Source organism: Taudactylus pleione, unplaced genomic scaffold (assembly GCF_031769625.1).
Source record: "Taudactylus pleione unplaced genomic scaffold, aTauple2 ptg000352l, whole genome shotgun sequence".
Lineage (NCBI taxonomy): Eukaryota > Metazoa > Chordata > Amphibia > Anura > Myobatrachidae > Taudactylus > Taudactylus pleione.
Window position 1 is genome coordinate 5,677,042 of NW_028284753.1, and position 18,146 is coordinate 5,695,187.

The 18,146-nt window shown below is 46.9% G+C and overlaps 1 protein-coding gene and 1 pseudogene across 1 annotated transcript in view; one reads left to right on the plus strand and one right to left on the minus strand.

Moving 5' to 3' along the window:
* LOC148508637 (adrenodoxin-like) overlaps positions 1 to 18,146 on the minus strand; it is a 50,940-nt gene that overhangs the window by 23,836 nt on the left and 8,958 nt on the right. The window contains exon 2 of the mRNA XM_088444206.1: positions 9,775 to 9,902. Within this exon, the coding sequence (XP_088300332.1) occupies positions 9,775 to 9,902 (128 nt within the window). The remainder of the gene's footprint in view (positions 1 to 9,774; positions 9,903 to 18,146) is intronic.
* LOC148508638 (uncharacterized) lies at positions 14,321 to 14,938 on the plus strand (annotated as a pseudogene).

Here is an 18,146-nt window from a genome sequence, read left to right on the forward strand (position 1 = left end):
TCTACGTGATATTTTCTATGTGATATTCTCTACATGACATTCTTTAGTGATATTCTCTATGTGACATTCTTCAGTGATATTCTTACTAATACTCTCCAGTGTTATTAGCATCGGTACCACCAATATTCTCCTGTGTGCTACCAATACTCTACAGTGTTCCCTGTATCAGTCACTACCAACACCCTCTAGTGTTTATCTGCTGCCTCCCCACCTAGTTCCCTCAACTCCCAGTCCTCAGACTGGAATCTCACAGCCTAGTTTGTGACATCAGTCTGTCAGCTGAAGATCCCCAGACACAGGTTGTAACTGGTGTATCTTCAAGTTATTAAGTTTTATTATGCAATGTTGTCCAAATCATCCAGCAGAAGGCCCAGAACAGGCTCCCTGGGTCAAAGTTCTTCCTGGCACACTCAGTCGTGAGGTCCAACCGGGACCCCAACCACCCCATTAGGCATCCCATACCAGTTGCCACTCATCTGTGAAGTTTTCATCCAAATCCATCCAGTGGAAGGCCCAGAACATGCTCCACAGGTCAAAATTCTGCCCAGCATCCCTCGGTCAAAGTTCTGCTAATGGAAGGTCCGACCAGGAACTCCACCCCCCATTATGCCTTATGGGATCCAAAGTTACCACTCTTTGAATTTTCATCCAAATCCATCCAGTGGTAACCTCAGAATAGGCTCCCCAGGTCAAAGAGCTGCACAGCGTACACCAATAGGAGGTTCGACTAGGACCTCATACCGCTAGTATGTATTAAAATTTTACCAATCTGTGAAGTTTTCGTCCAAATCCATCCAGTAGAAGGTTCAGAACAGGCTACCTGGGTCAAAGTTCTGCCCAGCATACACAATCGTGAGGTCCAACGAGGACCCTAACCCCCCTAAAACCTGGCCAGGATCCATCTGGACTACCTCACTTTGGTTTCATCTCAATCAGTTCAGGGGTGTATTTTCAAGTTATTAAGTTTTATTATGTGGATCCAGTGGAAGGCCCACTGGATGTGTCCATCCAGTGGAAGGCCCAGAACAGGCTCCCTGGGTCAAAGTTCTGCCCAGCACACTCAGCCGGGAGGTCCGACCAAGACCCCAACCACTCTCCCCTCTGTGAAATTTTCATCCAAATCCATCCAGTGGAAGGCCCAAAACATGCTCCCCGGATTCAAAGTTCTGCCCAGTGTACACCAACAGAAGTTCCGACCAGACCTCTAACCTTCCTAAAACCTGGCCAGGAGCCAACTGGATCACCTTGCATTGGTTTCATCCTAATTGGTACAGGGCTGTTTTAATGCTTAAGTGAACAGACAAACAGACCAATGAATTTGTCGCTCTGTCGCATTATCGCGTAGTCGCTATGTGTTCTAATAGCTTACTTTTTTAATACTAAATAACTATGTAAGATTTGGCAGCTTTACTCAATTAGGCAACCAAAACCAATTGCCACCCCTATGTGAAGTTTTTGTCCAAATCCATCCACTGGAAGGCCCAGAACAGGCTCACCAGGTCAAAGTTCTGCCCAGCGCAGCGTCCCCGGGTCAAAGTTCTGCCCAGCGTACACTAATGGGAGGTCCGACCGATACCACAACTCCCTAGTATGTCTTCTGGGATCCCATGTTACCACTCTGTGAAGTTTTTGTCCAAATCCATCCATTGGAAGGCTCAGAACAGGCTCCCTGGGTCAAAGTTCTGCCCAGAGTACACCTACGGGAGGACCGACCGGGACCCTAACTCCCCTAAAACGTGTCCAGGATCCAAATGGACCACCTGGCATTGGTTTCATCCCAGTCGGTGCAAGGGTATCAGAATGCACAACTGACAAGACAAACAGACTAATGACTTTTATATATAAGATTATTAAATTATAAAAATAGAATATTTGCTTTAAGAATATTATATTAATAAGATAAAAAGAGAACTATTATATTAACTATTATAAATAAACCAATCATGCCAGAGTATGCAGAGATTTCTCTATAGTTTCCAAGAACCACATTTTAATTAGCTGCTACTGGGATGGGGTATCCGGACATTTACAGTGACTTATGACCTGACATCTAGCCACAATGAAAATTTGCATGGATAGGTATGGGAATGGTTATCCAACCTCTCCAGCAGATACAAAAAGGAAGGACCAAGTACACATAGAGATTGGAACGTTAGTAATATCACTGATGAAGCTGGCTACTGTGGGCCTGATTCAGCAGAGGACACCAAACTGTTGTTTGACGGATATTCCAGATTTTCAGAATGGGTCCTGTGAGATCACTTGCAGCCCCTGCTATGATGTGTTTGCTGGGTGGGGACTGCCTGTGTTCCCAGAAATGGGGGCGTGTCGCCCCCATTTTCTGGGGTTGCCAAGGCCAGAATTTGCATTCATGGACACTGATTCCTGGTCTTGCATGTTGGTCAGCCTGCTCAAGCTGCTCCTCCATCCAACATCGCAACCGATGGTCGCGATAGTGATCCCAGGCTGTGTTCTTGGACGCAGCACTGGAAACGCAGATACAGCAGGTGACAGAAACCTCCTGCTATATTTGAATACTAGCAAGGACTGAATTGCAAAGCTGCTTGCGTGCGGCTTTGCAATTCTGTCCTCTGTTGATTTAGGCCCTGTGTCCCAAAATTGAGCAATCTTAGTAGGCCCACCAGATGTGCAAAGAGATCCTATCCCCACAGGCTCTCCAGTATTGTTCACAAGCAGTTCCATAAATCACCAAGTGGGAACCAAGTATCCCATATTATACACTTTGCAGTTCTCATTGACATGAGAGTAAATTGAGGACATTTACCCTCACTATAGACCTTATAGGTATTTTTTTAAACACTTAACTGACAATTTTTTTTCCCAAAAACCACTCCAAAATTGTCGGGTTTTTTTAAGAGTGAATTAGGTGAAGTACAACTTTTTAAAACTTATCCAACAGTATTTTGTAAAAAAAAAAAATATTTTTTTTAAACGCTGTGTACCATAAAAATGGCAATTTTTATGGTATATAGTAGTGATGGCCATCATTAGTAACAATCGATGGTATCATCGATTGATACCACAGCTGTTGGGGGGCTGCCGTCTATATACATGTATGTGTGTGTATATATTAGGGGTGAGCGGGTTCGGATTTCTGAAATCCGAACCCCCCCGAGCACCCCCGATCCGAGGCCGATCCGAGTCAGGCTTGACTTTACCCGCCTGACTCGGATCTGAAATCGAGGCAAAACGTCATCATCCCGCCTTCCGGGTCTCGCGGGTTTTGGATCCTATATAAGGTACCCGCGTCGGCGCCATTTTCTCACTCGGCTGTGGACAGTGAAGAGGGAGGGTGGGAGTTAGGGCTGGCTGGGCTGTGTAGTGTAGTGTAGTGCAGAGTAGTGTTGTGCTGTGCTGTGCTGCACTGTGCTGCTGTTGTCCATAGGGGCTGTGTCCACTACTTCAAAGTCCATAGGGGCTGGCTGTGTTGTGCAGTCAGTTGTCCATAGGGGCTGTGTCCACTCCAAAGTCCTGTGCAGTGTCCCAGTCCTAAAGGGGTGCTGTAGTGTTGTCCAGGGGGTGCTCTGTCCGTCAGGGGTGCTCCCCCCAAGTGCTTAAAAATATATAAATTTTTTCTGTGTTTGTGAATTGTGTGCGCAGTAGCCGCACGTGCATCAACAAAGTAGTGCCAAGCGTGCGCCTGTGTCATAAGTAAAGGGCCGGCTGGCTTGATCGTTAAAGGGTGCTGTAACCCCCAAAGTAAACTCCAAACCAAATAAAAAAATATTTTCTGTGTTTGTGAATTGTGTGCGCAGTAGCCACACGTGCATCAACAAAGTAGTGCCAAGCGTGCGCGTGTGTCATAAGTAAGGAGCCGGCTGGCTTGACCGTTAAAGGGTGCTGTAACCCCCAAAGTACACTCCAAACCAAATAAAAAAATATTTTCTGTGTTTGTGAATTGTGTGCGCAGTAGCCGCACGTGCATCAACAAAGTAGTGCCAAGCGTGCGCCTGTGTCATAAGTAAAGGGCCGGCTGGCTTGACCGTTAAAGGGTGCTGTAACCCCCAAAGTACACTCCAAACCAAATAAAAAAATATTTTCTGTGTTTGTGAATTGTGTGCGCAGTAGCCGCACGTGCATCCTCAAAGCAGCAGCGACAAGCGTGCGTCTGTCTGTTAAAGGGTGGTGTAACCCTCAAAGTGCTCCAAAAAAAAAACAACTATTTTTTTTATGTGTTTGTGACTTGTGTGCGATGTAGCCGCACGTGCATCAACACAGTAGCACCGCCAAGCGTGCGCATGTGTCATAAGTCAAGGGCCGGTTTGGACATCTGGTCCGGACTGAAGGACGTGCCAACAATTTCTGACAAGTCTATTGTCACTGCATATGATACTGTCCTCAAAGCAGCAGCGACAAGCGTGCGTCTGTCTGTTAAAGGGTGGTGTAACCCTCAAAGTGCTCTCCACAAACAATAAAAATATTCTTCTTTTTTTTCTGTCTTTGTGAAATGTGTGGGCTGTAGCCGCACCTGCATCCTTAAAGCAGCGCGACAAGCGTGCGTCTGTCTGTTAAAGGGTGGTGTAACCCTCAAAGTGCGCTCCATAAACAATAAAAAAATTCTTCTTTTTTTTCTGTCTTTGTGAAATGTGTGGGCTGTAGCCGCACCTGCATCCTTAAAGCAGCAGCGACAAGCGTGCGTCTGTCTGTTAAAGGGTGGTGTAACCCTCAAAGTGTGCTCCACAAACAATAAAAATATTCTTCTTTTTTTTTCTGTCTTTGTGAAATGTGTGGGCTGTAGCCGCACCTGCATCCTTAAAGCAGCGCGACAAGCGTGCGTCTGTCTGTTAAAGGGTGGTGTAACCCTCAAAGTGCGCTCCACAAACAATAAAAAAAATATTCTTTTTTTTCTGTCTTTGTGAAATGTGTGGGCTGTAGCCGCACCTGCATCCTTAAAGCAGCAGCGACAAGCGTGCGTCTGTCTGTTAAAGGGTGGTGTAACCCTCAAAGTGCGCTCCACAAACAATAAAAAAATTCTTTTTTTTCTGTCTTTGTGAATTGTGTGGGCTGTAGCCGCACTTGCATCCTTAAAGCAGCAGCGACAAGCGTGCGTCTGTCTGTTAAAGGGTGGTGTAACCCTCAAAGTGCGCTCCACAAACAATAAAAAAATTCTTCTTTTGTTTCTGTCTTTGTGAAATGTGTGGGCTGTAGCCGCACCTGCATCCTTAAAGCAGCAGCGACAAGCATGCGTTTGTCTGTTAAAGGATTATATCGGTGACAGCATCCAAGTAGGCATGTCAGACAGTCCGTACCTGTACTGGCAGGAAAAAGAAGCAATTTGGAGGTCCCTGTACAAACTGGCTCTATTTTACCTGAGTTGCCCCCCCTCCAGTGTGTATTCCGAAAGAGTGTTTAGTGCAGCCGGGAACCTTGTCAGCGAAAGGCGTAGGAGGTTGCTTCCACAAAATGTGGAGAAGATGATGTTCATAAAATGAATTATCAACTCTTCCAGGGAGACCAGCCTCCAGAACGTACAGAGGGACCTGTGGTTGTGGATTCCAGCGGGGACGAATTAATACTCTGTGAGGATGAGGATGTACACAACACAGAAGATGGTGAGGAATCTGTGGATGAGGAGGATGAGGACGACATCTTGCCTCCGTAGAGCCAGTTTGTGCAGGGACAGATTAATTGCAAGCTTGTTTTGTGGGGGCCCAAATGAACCAATCATTTCAGCCACAGTCGTGTGGCAGACCCTGGCGCTGAAATGTTTGGTTTGTTAAAGTGTGCATGTCCTGTTTATACAACATAAGGGTGGGTGGGAGGGCCCAAGGACAATTCCATCTTGCACCTCTTTTTCTTCTTTGAATTATGTACTGTTTGGGGCCTAGTTTTTCAAACTGCCATCCTGTCTGCCACTGCAGTGTCACTCTTAGATGGACCACGTGTTTGTGCCGCCCACTCGTATCTCTTAGCATAGTCATCCAGCTACCTCGGTGCAACCTTTTGGATATAAAAACACTATTGTGAGGTGTGAGGTGTTCAGAATAGACTGGAAATGAGAGGAAATTAAGGTTATTGAGGTTAATAATAGCATAGGAGCAAAAAAACACACAAATTCTGTGATTTTAGCTGTTTTTATTTTTTTTTTAAAAACAAATACAGATCCAAAACACAAAACCCAGAACCCAAAACACGGAAGGGTGGTTTTGGCAAAACCAATCCAGATCCAAAACACGAAGAAAGATCCAGATCCAAAACAAAAACACGAAAAGTGGCCGGTGCACACCCCTAGTATATATGTATTAATATATACTGTGTGTGTGTGTGTATATATATATATATATATATATATAAAATATATATATATAAAATATATATTTAAACTTATACATATAGATACAGTAGATAGATAGATAGATAGATAGATAGATAGAGAGATATATATATATTTATATATATTTTTTTTAAGGCAGGGTATTGTACAGCATGATGGGTGGAGCTTGCTTGTGGGAGGGAGGGAGAGGACTGGGGGATCGCAGGCTGATCCGCTTGCAGTGTTGGGAGGGGGTAATTGGGGGGAGCCTGACAGCGCCGAGCGCTGTATTCTTTATTTTCTCAGCGGCTGCTCTGATCTTTGCAGCCGCCGGGTGTGGGGAGTGCCGCTGGGCTGCCGCTCGCAGCAGGGCAGAGGGTGGGAGACAATGATAGCGCCGAAAGCGCGCTGTTAGGGTGTGGGAGCTGCGGGCTCCGGGCTCTAGCAGGGCTGGGGTAGGGAGAGGAGGCACACGTGGATTATTGAAAAGTGCGGAGGGACCACCGGCAGATCCAGGGGGGGGGGCGATAAGGGCGTTCGCCCCCTGTACACATAGCCCATATTCCTAAAAACCCGCCCACTTAATGACATGACTAGTGTCAGCCGGCCTGTGCTTAGCTACTGGTGCTGCTGCCTGTCAACAGTGCAGCCACGACGCAGCACCAGCGCATGGGTCTGTCACAGACTGAGGGCCTGATTCAGACCCGCTCGCGAGCACTGAGCGGTCGCAAGCGGGTCAATGTTGGCCAAGTGCACATGCGCATGAGGGAGCTCGATCCGTCGTGCCCATGCGCGAGACCCGCATTGCGACGGGCAAGCCGTTGCTATGGGTCTCGCTACAAAGGGGGTATGCTGTCGATGTTGAGTGACAGCACGCCCCCTTTGGTGGGCGTGCCGGGGGCGTTGCTGCCCAGACGGAGGCGTTCCCATGGGAACGCCTACCGTCTGGGGCCGGCCCCACTGACATCATCACTGATAGAGCCAAAAGCACTCCAGGGCTTGCGGCAACAAGACCCTACCACAAGGGTCTCGTCACAAGTCCGATGGTCGCGATGGTCTTGACCATCGCGGCCATCTTTTTGGCCGCTCGCTATAGCTGTGGGTGGTCAGCCACAGCTATGCGAGCGGCATGGAAGCCGCTCTAAAAAAAGAGAGGGAGGGCACTGATTCTGAGCGAGCGCTCTGAAAGAGCATCCGGCTCTGAATCAGGCCCTGAGTGGCTCTTTATACATACTCCCACCCCTTGCTATACTCTCTCCTGGCCCGCCCCCTTCCTCCCCTCTTATCTCATATCCTCCCACTGCGCTGGCTAAGCAGTCCCTCACCACCACCAGCGGCACTGCTGATCTTGCTCCCCTCGCCCCCTTCCCCTTCCTTTCCTCTGCGCTGCGCCTGACCTGCTGCTGAGCGGCTGAGTCTACGCTGTCAAATTGTATGGCAGCCAGGCAGTGAGCTGTATCTGCCTCTGCCCCTGAGCAGAGACGGAGCTGGACTGAGGCTCCGCCTGCTGTATACTCTCAGCCCAGCCACTCACTGACTGTGGTTTCCTGACATTGACGACACACAGCACAGCACCAGTCCTTCCCCTCCCACTAATCCGGGTCGCATGCATCGCACCGCCAGGGAAAGGCAGCCATGGACACGCTCCCGGATGACAGCAGCAGCAGCTGGAGCTGAAGGGCTGCAGCAAGTGTGCAGGGCCAGGCAGATATGGGACAGCAGCAGGTTAGTACTTCCGAACACAACAGTGTTTGCCCATTCTCCAGTCAAGTGTTCCCCACCATTACTGTTCCCCCATCCCAGTGTCTCCAATACTGCAAGCCCATTATTCCCTCCTTCTCTCCTCAAACAGCCCACTGCCCCCTACCTAGAACCCCCATCCAGTCACAGTTACCCCATCATTCCATCTAGTGTTCCCACCTCCCACCTCTATATCACTGCCCCTCTGCATCCTACCCAGTCTCCCTATCCCCAAAGTGACCCCCATCCAGCCAAGTGTTCCCCACTATCTGACTGACCCCTCATCTCAGTGACTCCCACCATGCCAGCCTAGTGTCTCCTCCCTTCGATCCCCAATCAACCCACTGCCCCATCTAACTGCCCCTCAGCAAGAACACCCAGACTGTCTTGTCAGTGTCCCCCCTCATTCAACCCAGTGTACCCCCTTTTCCAGCCTAGTGTTCCCCTGGTATCGACCACTGCCTCTCTCTGGAGTCACCCACTGCCTCTCTCTGGTGTCGCCCACTGCCTCTCCCTGGTGTCGCCCACTGCCTCTCCCTGTCACCCTTTGCCTCTCCTGCCATCTACCACTGCCTCTACCCATCACTCTTTCCTGACACCCTCTGCATCTTCCTGTCACCCACTACCTCACTGCCTCCCATTATCTTTTCCTATTATCCACTGCCTCACCCTCTGCCTCTCCTTAGAGTCACTACCTCCCTGTCACACTCTGTCACCCACTGCCTTTCACCTTCTACTGACATCACCCACTGCCTCTCTCTGTCACTCCCTCTCACCCACTACCTGTCACCCTCTCTCTTTCACCCACTGCCTATCACCCTCTCCGTTACCCACTGCTTCTGCCCGTCATCCTCCCGTCACCCACTGCCTCTAACAATCTGCCACTTTCTGTCCCCAGCATTGACCACTGCCTCTCCGCAGTGTCACCCACTGCCTTTCCCCAGTGTCACCCATTGCCACTCCTCAGCATCACCCACTGCCTATCCCTAATGTCACCCGCTTCGTGTCCCCTACTGCCTTTCCCCAGTGTTACCCACTGCCTCTCCTCAGCATCACCCACTGCCTATTATCCACTGCCTTTCCCTAGTGTCGCCTGCTTCGTTTCCCATACTGCCACTGCCCAGTGTCACCCACTGCCTCTCCTATTTGAAGGAGGGCTCACATTTATTGTTTGCAGGGGGTGCCAAACACACTAACACCGGCCCTGCTGTCATGTTTTCAGAAGAGTTCTGTGAGTATGTATTTGTGGAGCATATCAGTGGGGGGATTTGGTGCACATGTGGGGCTGGGGGGAGCCTTTGTGCATCAAATTATTTATTTGGGGGGTCTATGCATGCCTGTCATTTTTTCAGAAGAGTGCTGTCAGTCTGTTTTTGTGAGGAATATCAGTGGGGTTGGGGGGAAGGGTCTGGTGCACATGATGGGCCGGGGGGAGCCTTTGTAATGAATAGAGAGGGGAGGAGTCGGTATTAACTATTAAACCGTCCCCCCTAAAAGTAAAGTCTAGATCCGCCACTGGGAGGGACCAGGAGGTCCCTCCTATCTAGGCTGCTGCTAGAAGATCATCTTCCAGCAGCCGCCCACTGAGCTTTTCTGACTGGTCGTATCTGATACGACCATGCCAGGCAAGTGGTTAACAACAAAGTCAACAACAAAATACACTACATAGTTGGAATTATGAATCTATAAAAGTGAGTTTTATTTCCTATTGTTATTTAACTAATTTATTTTAAGTACAGAATAGCAGCTTAATTTCTTACCAAAGCCATCAATATTTAGATGATGACGGATGACCACCTCCAGTAGACTCTCCCCTTCTTTAGCTGTTGCTGTCAGCGTATCGCCATCACGGTTTATAAAATTAATTGTTAAATTATCTTCTGAGGTTCTGCATGGGGGAGAAGAATAGAGATTTGTTTTATTATACAGTTAGAATATGATCTAGGTGGCCCCACTTTTCGTATGTGCTTTTTCCCCCAAAATGACTTTAGAATCTGGCTTCATGGTCCTAGGTTAGAGTAACCATGAAACATGCATTTCTTGTTCCCTCGCATACTTGATTCAGTTGGGCATTAATTAGCAGCATACATTTTACTATCTTAAGACAAACCAGGATCTTGTAATTCTAATCTGCAGCTTTGTTAAAAACAAAACTTATAATAATTATCCCTGCCCCTTCTTCCACCCACCAGTAACAAATAACACATAAAGCAACTTCTATAGTGTCTAAAATGGTGGCGGAAATGTACAAAACATTTAATGGCAATGCATATTATTATTATTAGTAATTGATAAAGCACTGATATGATACCAGTGCTATACCTTCAGTGGGGATACATATGCTTGATTGACAATAATAATGTCGACGTGCAGGAGAGCGGCTGCAGAATGCCGTTGGCGGTATACAGATAAAGTCAAATGCAGTTTAAGCATGTTAACACTGTCGGCAGTATAACTGTTAACATGTTCATAAATCAGCATGTTTACAGTTATACTGCCAAAACCGTTAAAATGCTTTAAGCTGCATTTTAACTTTGTCGGTATGCTGGCGCCGGAAATCCGTTGTCGATCTCCTCCATGTCGACATTATGATTGTCAATATGGCAGAATTCATACCTTTCAGTAGACCATGAAACTAACAAATGAAATTCAATGTCATGATTATATGATTGGTTGCTAAATTGCTATAGGAAATACCTCCACTTGGATTCAAGTCCAGAACATGGGACCCCCTGGGTTAACATTACTAAACTGCTTCAGAACATCAGTAAACTTGCTCACAATATTAAGTAAACTAATTTAACACTTAAACTGCTACTTCTTACTAATGTAATGCTTTAGTAAACAATGTGACAGCTGCTGAGCCAAATGGAGCCTCCCACTGCTGCTGCTGGAGGGCAGACATGTCTGCAGAGTACCCAGACCGCAGACATGCTCCCCTGCTAATGCTAATACTTGTCTACTTTCCCGATTCGACCGGGAGCCTCCCGAAAATCATGTGGCGCTTTCGGCCCCCCGGTAAAGCAAGCAAGTCTCCTGGCCAGCGCAGACCCCCCGCAATTCCCACACAAACCCCCGCAGAAGGGGAGCCGATGATGCGATACTCGCTGAATCGCTTAATTATGACCCCGCCCCCTGCTTCACAATCGGCTTTGTGTAGCGGGCGGGGCCAAAATGACACAATTGCGTAGTCGGGTGTAGTAGGTAATACTGCCGGCCACATGGAAGCACGCAGGGGTGAAGATCCCGAACACTAATAAGGTAAGTATAACCAACCCTATTTTCCCGCCTAACCCTAACCCTCCCTTAGGGGTGCCTAACCCTAACCTCCCCCCCCACAAGTGCCTAACCCTAATCCCTCTCTAAGTGCCTAAACCTAACCCCCGTCCCCGCAGCCTAAACTTAAGTCTTCCAGGGGGGGTGCCTAACCCTAAAGGTGCCCACACACATACCAATGTGCTCACGGTCTGATTTCTTGTCCAATTTCCTCATGAACTTTCACGGGAGCTCCCTTGCTGTCGTGATCACGATTTTGGAAAAAAGACACCCAATCTGTTTTACGTTCTCACGATCTATCGGATCGTATGCATTCTGCTCTGCTACTAGATGAGGCTAGGTGTATTCCTGCTGAATCCTGTACATTGTTACTGTGCTCTTTGTATTTGACTTGCCTTTTACAAAGCTTATTCTACCTGCAAGTGTGTGCTACCTACCTGCATTCTATCCAGGGGCAGAACTATGGGAGACAATGGAGGCGCCTGCCGCCGGGCTCCAGCTCTGAAGGGGCACCTCCAGCATTGTCCACAACATATTCACCCCACTTAAGGCTGTAACTATGTCCCCGGAGTGTTCCGTCACAGCCGCCCAATACATGGCACCCCTTCCCGGCACCTGAGAAGCCACAAACACTAGTAGAGAGCTCAATGTCAGACTATCAGCTGCTGCCTTCATCTATATATAGCCTGTCTGCATGTGAATTGCTACATTACAGTGTCAGCGGCTGTGACGGGGGGCACCAAATTATAACTTGCCTCCAGGCCTCTGGGATGAACTTACGCCACTGATTCTATCCTGTTCCTGAATTCTATACTGATGCATCCCTATCGGTATAGAGTGTTGGTCGCTGAAGCCGGGGTCCGGGAGATTAGGAAGAGGGCCCAGCGAAGAAGGACGAGAGCGTGCTGGACCAAGGAGTGGCTTCTACAAAGGGATACCCGCTCTCACATGTCCCTGCTGATGGAGATCAAGGAGAACAACCCGGACGACTATCGTAACTACCTGCGCATGGATGACGGCACCTTCCAAGAATTGTTGCATCTGGTGACCCCCACATCCATAAACAGGACACAAGGTGGCGGAGGGCAATCCCTGCTGAAGACAGACTGGTGGCTACCCTGAGGTACTTGGCTACAGGAAGGTCATTTGAAGACCTGAAGTTTAGGACACTCATCTCACCTCAGTCCTTGGGCGTCATAATTCCAGAGACCTGCAAAGCCATCGTAAAAGTGCTACAGTACCATTATTGCAAGGTAAGTAAAAAAAAAACACCACACATTGGTTTCTTGTTTAAAGAATTTTTTATTTTTTACTCAACATAAAGGAAAAAATAGCCTTAATTTAGTACAATGTGCACTGACCTGTAGGCAACTGAAAGTGTGCACTAAATTTGTGCAAAATCTTTTTTTGTAACAAGTTCTCAAAAGAACATTGGGCCTGATTCAGAGCCGTTCGCTATTTGCGGTCGTTCGTTCAAAAACAAGGGGTGGCTATTCAAATGAACCGTTCGCAAATTGCAGTCTGTTCACACCTCTAAGTCTGAACGAGCGTGCAAAACATACGCTCGTTTATTTGTTAAAAACGCCCCCTGGCCGCTCGCACCATACGTCATGTCCGCTATTTATTAGATTAATCGAGTACATCGACCAGCGTATGAACTGCTCGCTATTCTTGTGGTTGGTTTTTTCAACCGCTATTTTGCGAGCAGTTCTGTGTTCAAAAAAACCAAGTGACATGGTCAATGACGCTGCTGTATTAATTATGCACTCCCTTAAAACGCCCGTTTTGACCTTTAAGCACGCCTGCGTTCGAATTCCACTCCCCCGTTTACAAGCACCTTCCCCTGTTACCACCCACATACGCCTCATTCTGTCACTCAAAATAGCAGGCACTCGCTATATAGCGTACAAACGATTTTTGGCCGCACTGACTGGTTCGCGCATGCGTACTAAAAACCGTACGCATGCGCAGATGTGCGAACATCGCTCGGAACGAGCGTACGGCCGCTAGCGAGCGGCTCTGAATGAGGGCCATTATCACCAAATTTTATGAATCCCAATAGGTAGCCGGCTGTATGTGATAGGGTGGGTCAGACGCCAGTTTGAACAGGCCAATACACACATGGCACAAGTACACATTGTGGCCCCGGCTTCCAGCAATGTGTACTTGTGCCATGTACGTAGTGGCCTTATCCAAATGGCGTCATCACTACCCTATCCCATGCAGCAAGCACCTATTAGAATTCATAAAATTTGATGATATTAAAAGCAAGACACAATTTACATCTCTGTATATTGGGGCGACTCATCCGCTGCATCCAGCAGAGCATTATACAAGGTCGTGCTGGTGCTTGGTGGGGGAGTAATATCTAACTGGGTGGGGGGGACGGATATACCTATTTGGGGCAGGGGAAAATAGCATTGGATCTGCAATGTAGAATTTGAGATATTTTTGCTCATACAGCGACTCAACAGGTCGTAGTTTAACCTTAGAAAATTTCTTTGGATATCTGTATCCATATTTGTCAATGTGCTGTTCACATGAGCTGTGAAATCATCTATTGCATCTGGGGGTTTCTGCAGCAGCCGTTCTGCATTTTGGAAAAAATTGTCCTCATGTTCAGTAAGATTCTCCTTTCTCCCTTGTTTTTTTTTTCTTTTTTTGGGGTTGTTGAGAAGATGAGGGTCCAGGTGGAAGTAGAGTTTCCACTTGTGTGGTATTCTCCGGCTCACTGTCACCACCGAGCAGACTGAGGTCCGGTGTGGATGCTAAATCAGGGTCTTGGGTGGGAGTCTATATAGGGAAAAAAGACATAAAAAATATTATAGTCATGTTTTAATCCCTTTTTTACTATTTTTACAGTTTCCTAACACCGTGGAGGAGTGGACCAGCATCACGGAAGATTTTGAACAACATTGGAATTTCCCTAACTGCGGAGGAGCCATCGATGGGAAACACATCCGCATCAACCCACCTGCCAACACCGGATCATATTACTACAACTACAAAGGATTCTTCAGCATTGTTCTTATGGCAGTGGTGAATGCCAACTACGAATTTCTGTTTGTGGATATCGCCAAGAATGGCCGTGCTTCGGATGGTGGGTCCTTCAAAAAGACGGCTTTCTACTAGAGACTCGCCAACAAAACCCTCAACTTGCCCACACTGGACCAGACAAAGCACGATCTAAATTATGTTTTCGTCACAGACAAGGCTTTTGCATTACATGAACATGTGATGAAGCCATTTGCACAGAGGGGTCTGACCAGAGAGAAAAGAATCTACAACTACCGTCTATCCCGGGCACGGCGCATTGTGGAAAATGTGTTTGGAATAATGAGCAACCGCTTCCACATTTTCCACACCACCATCAATCTACGTGTGGAGAAGAAAGACTGGGTCGTGATGGCGTGCTGTGTGCTGCACAACTTTCTGCAAAGAAAATCTACTCAACGAGGACCAGTCCCACCTAGACCAGAAGATGTAGGACCCCTGGAGGACATTGAAAATTTGACATCTGTGTCTGCACCACCAACTACAACAACATCCACCGCATGTGCCAAAGAAGTGAGGGAGGAGTACATGACCTATTTTAATGGACCAGGCGCTGTACCATGGCAGGAGAACTGTCTGGGAACTACTGACTAAATTGGACATTTGGGATTTAACAACAAAAACATTAAGGATTTTGGTTTAAACTGTGTCACTACTTACCAAGACTTCTGCACCCTCCTCTTCTCCCTCACGCTCAGCCATCAAGATGATAGATTCCCTTTGAGGCTCTTGTTCACTGATGAATTACATCATATGGTAGTACCACAGCGCAGGACTATATATTTCATCTGTGCCCACTCCTGATTTTTTTTGAGTCATCCACCTTCTTTTTTTCTATGATGTACACTGTCCTGAGATTTTGAATCTTTTGCCATACAGTTTTCAGGTCTGCGTCAGATATGTATTTTTTTCGTATATACTCCAAAAGTTCCTCTAGTGCGGCCAACTTGTGCGACTTGTTGTGGTACTTCCGAGAACTGATCTTCCACAGACAGTCTTTCGAGTGCAGGATTTCAATGAATCCTGTAACGAATTCACGTTCAGAATGTATGGACATTATCTATGAAGTAGAAAAAAAAGGACATTCAAATATTTGTGTATATAGTTTTGTTAAATGTGATGTTGTTATAGTTCACATTTTTAATGTTTTAATATTTTCTTTTTTACAGGTTTTAAAAATGTAATGTTGTAATAGTTCACATTTTTAATGTTTTAATATTTTCTTTTTTACAGGTTTTAAAAATGTAATGTTGTTATAGTTCACATTTTTAATGCTTTAATATTTTCTTTTACACAGGTTTTTAAAGGTTTGTTATGGTATTCTAATTGTGTTTTCTTTTACAGGAATGTCATGTGTTCATTGCTTGGTAATATAATGTTTTTCTTTGTTTGACAGTGTGGGTTTTCCACCTTTGGGCCTGTTGTTGTTGTAGAACTACAGATCCCAGGATGCCCTAAACACAGTTTCAAAGGTGGGTGGCAGGTCATCCTGGGATCTGTAGTTCCACAACAGCTGGAGACCGAAAGGTAGAACACCCCCAGCTTTAAATAATGTGTGTTTTTAAATGTAATGTATGGTGATTATTTTGTAAAATACGTGTTTATTTATTTATTTTTTGTTATATTTTATTTTATCTGTATTGAATTGATTTTTAAACATGTTTATTATTAATATAATATGTTATTTCAATATTAATAATCTTCCTGGAATGTATTTGTTTATCTTGAAATATTTTTGTTTATTGATTTACAAAAAAATTGATTGGTTTTCTAATTAAGTATTAGGTGGGCCCATGATGTGGTTTAGGTAAGGGGGCACATATTGGTGGGCAGTGGGAGCTTAATGCATGACCCAGCCATCGCCCGCCTCATTACGGCGGGCGGTGGCTGGGTCATGCTTTTATTACCTGGGGTCATACATTGGTGGGCAGTGGGAGCTTAATGCATGACCCAGCCACCGCCCGCCTCAATACGGCGGGTGGTGGCTGGGTCATGCATTTATTACCTGGGGGCATACATTGGTGGGCAGTGGGAGCTTAATGCATGACCCAGCCACCGCCCGCCTCAATACGGTGGGTGGTGGCTGGGTCATGCATTTATTACCTGGGGGCATACATTGGTGGGCAGTGGGAGCTTAATGCATGACCCAGCCACCGCCCGCCTCATTACGATGGGCGGTGGCTGGGTCATGCATTTATTAACCGGGGGCACACATTGGTGGGCAGTGGGGAGCACATATTGGTGGTCAGTGTGGTTGTATTTAAACTGTACCAATACTCACCAAAAATTGTCCAAAACAAGAATACAGTGTGCAGGCTCCTCAATGTGCGACTGTCTTGCTCCATACACGATGCTGCACAAGATGGCAATGGGGCGTGTCCAGGCTCCTGTCAGTCAAATTCCGCGTTTTGTGATTAATCGTATGATTCATCGTGAGGGAAAAAACCCTCACGATCGGCTTCCATCGTGTTCATGGTTGGCTAATCTGCCCTACAGCACGGCAGATCAGAGGATGCGATGTACGACGAGCGGGGATGCGCATCAGCATCGTGCTCGTGAGTATAAACTCATGATTTGTACTTTTTTACATGATTCGTCATCACGATTCGTCGAAATCGGCCTAATTGGATGAAAAGTCGGTATGTGTGTGGGCACCTTAACCTCCCCCCGGGGATGCCTAACCCTGACCCCCCTTCCCCTAGCCTAAACCTAACCCTCCTGGGGGGGTGCCTAATCCTAAGTCTCCCCGGGAGCCCTAAAACCTAACCCTCCCCCCTTCGTTTGGTATGCCGGGTGTCAGGCTCCTGGCGTAACTCTAATGACAGGTCTCGGGTTTTCGACGCCTGTCATTAGTTCCTTGCCGGGATTTCACAGTCAGGAAGCCAGCGGTCGGTATTTAGACCGTCGGCTTCCTGACTACATCCCAGCATTACCATGGGAGTATGTCTACAGTACATATTCTCTGCAAACATGTCTCCTCACAATGGTGGGTACTGTGCGGGAGGTCTCAGCAGCTGTCACATTGGCATAGCAGCACCTGCAGCTGCTGTGTAAAAAGGTGGGAATAACATTTCCCTTGTTCAGTTAGTCAGGCAGTCAGTCAGTCAGGGAAGGAATGAGCAGGCATCTATACCTCAGCCACTGAGGACACTAAAAAGTGTTAAATTTTGAAGAAATGAAAATATACATGTTTCATTAGTAAGTAACAGTTTATTGAAGTATTATATTAGTAAGATATAGCACTTTAAGGGGTCTATGTACTAGGACCAAAACTAGGATATTTGTCACCCGGGGCAAGACAGTAATGTGGCGCTCCCCCTGGTAATTCCCCCATAGTAATGCCTCCTGCAGTAGTGCACCTATAGTAATGCTTCCTGAGGTAATGCCCCTGTAGTAGTGCCCATATAGTAATGCCCCCATAGTAATGCCCCTGTAGTAGTGTCCATATAGTAATTCCCCTGTAGTAGTGCCCATATGGTAATGCCCCCATAGTAAAGCCCCTATAGTAGTGCCCATATAGTAATGCCCCCATAGTAATGCCCCTGTAGTAGTGCCCATAATGCCTCTGTAGTAGTGTCCATATAGTAATGCCCCTGTAGTAGTGCCCATATGGTAATGCCCCTGTAGTAGTGCCCATATAGTAATGCCCCTGTAGTAATGCCCATATAGCAATGCCCATGTAGTAGTGTCCATACAGTAATGCCCCTGTAGTAGTGCCCATATGGTAATGTCCCCATAGTAATGCCCCTTTAATAGTGCCCATAGTAATGCCCCTGTAGTAGTGCCCATATGGTAATGCCCC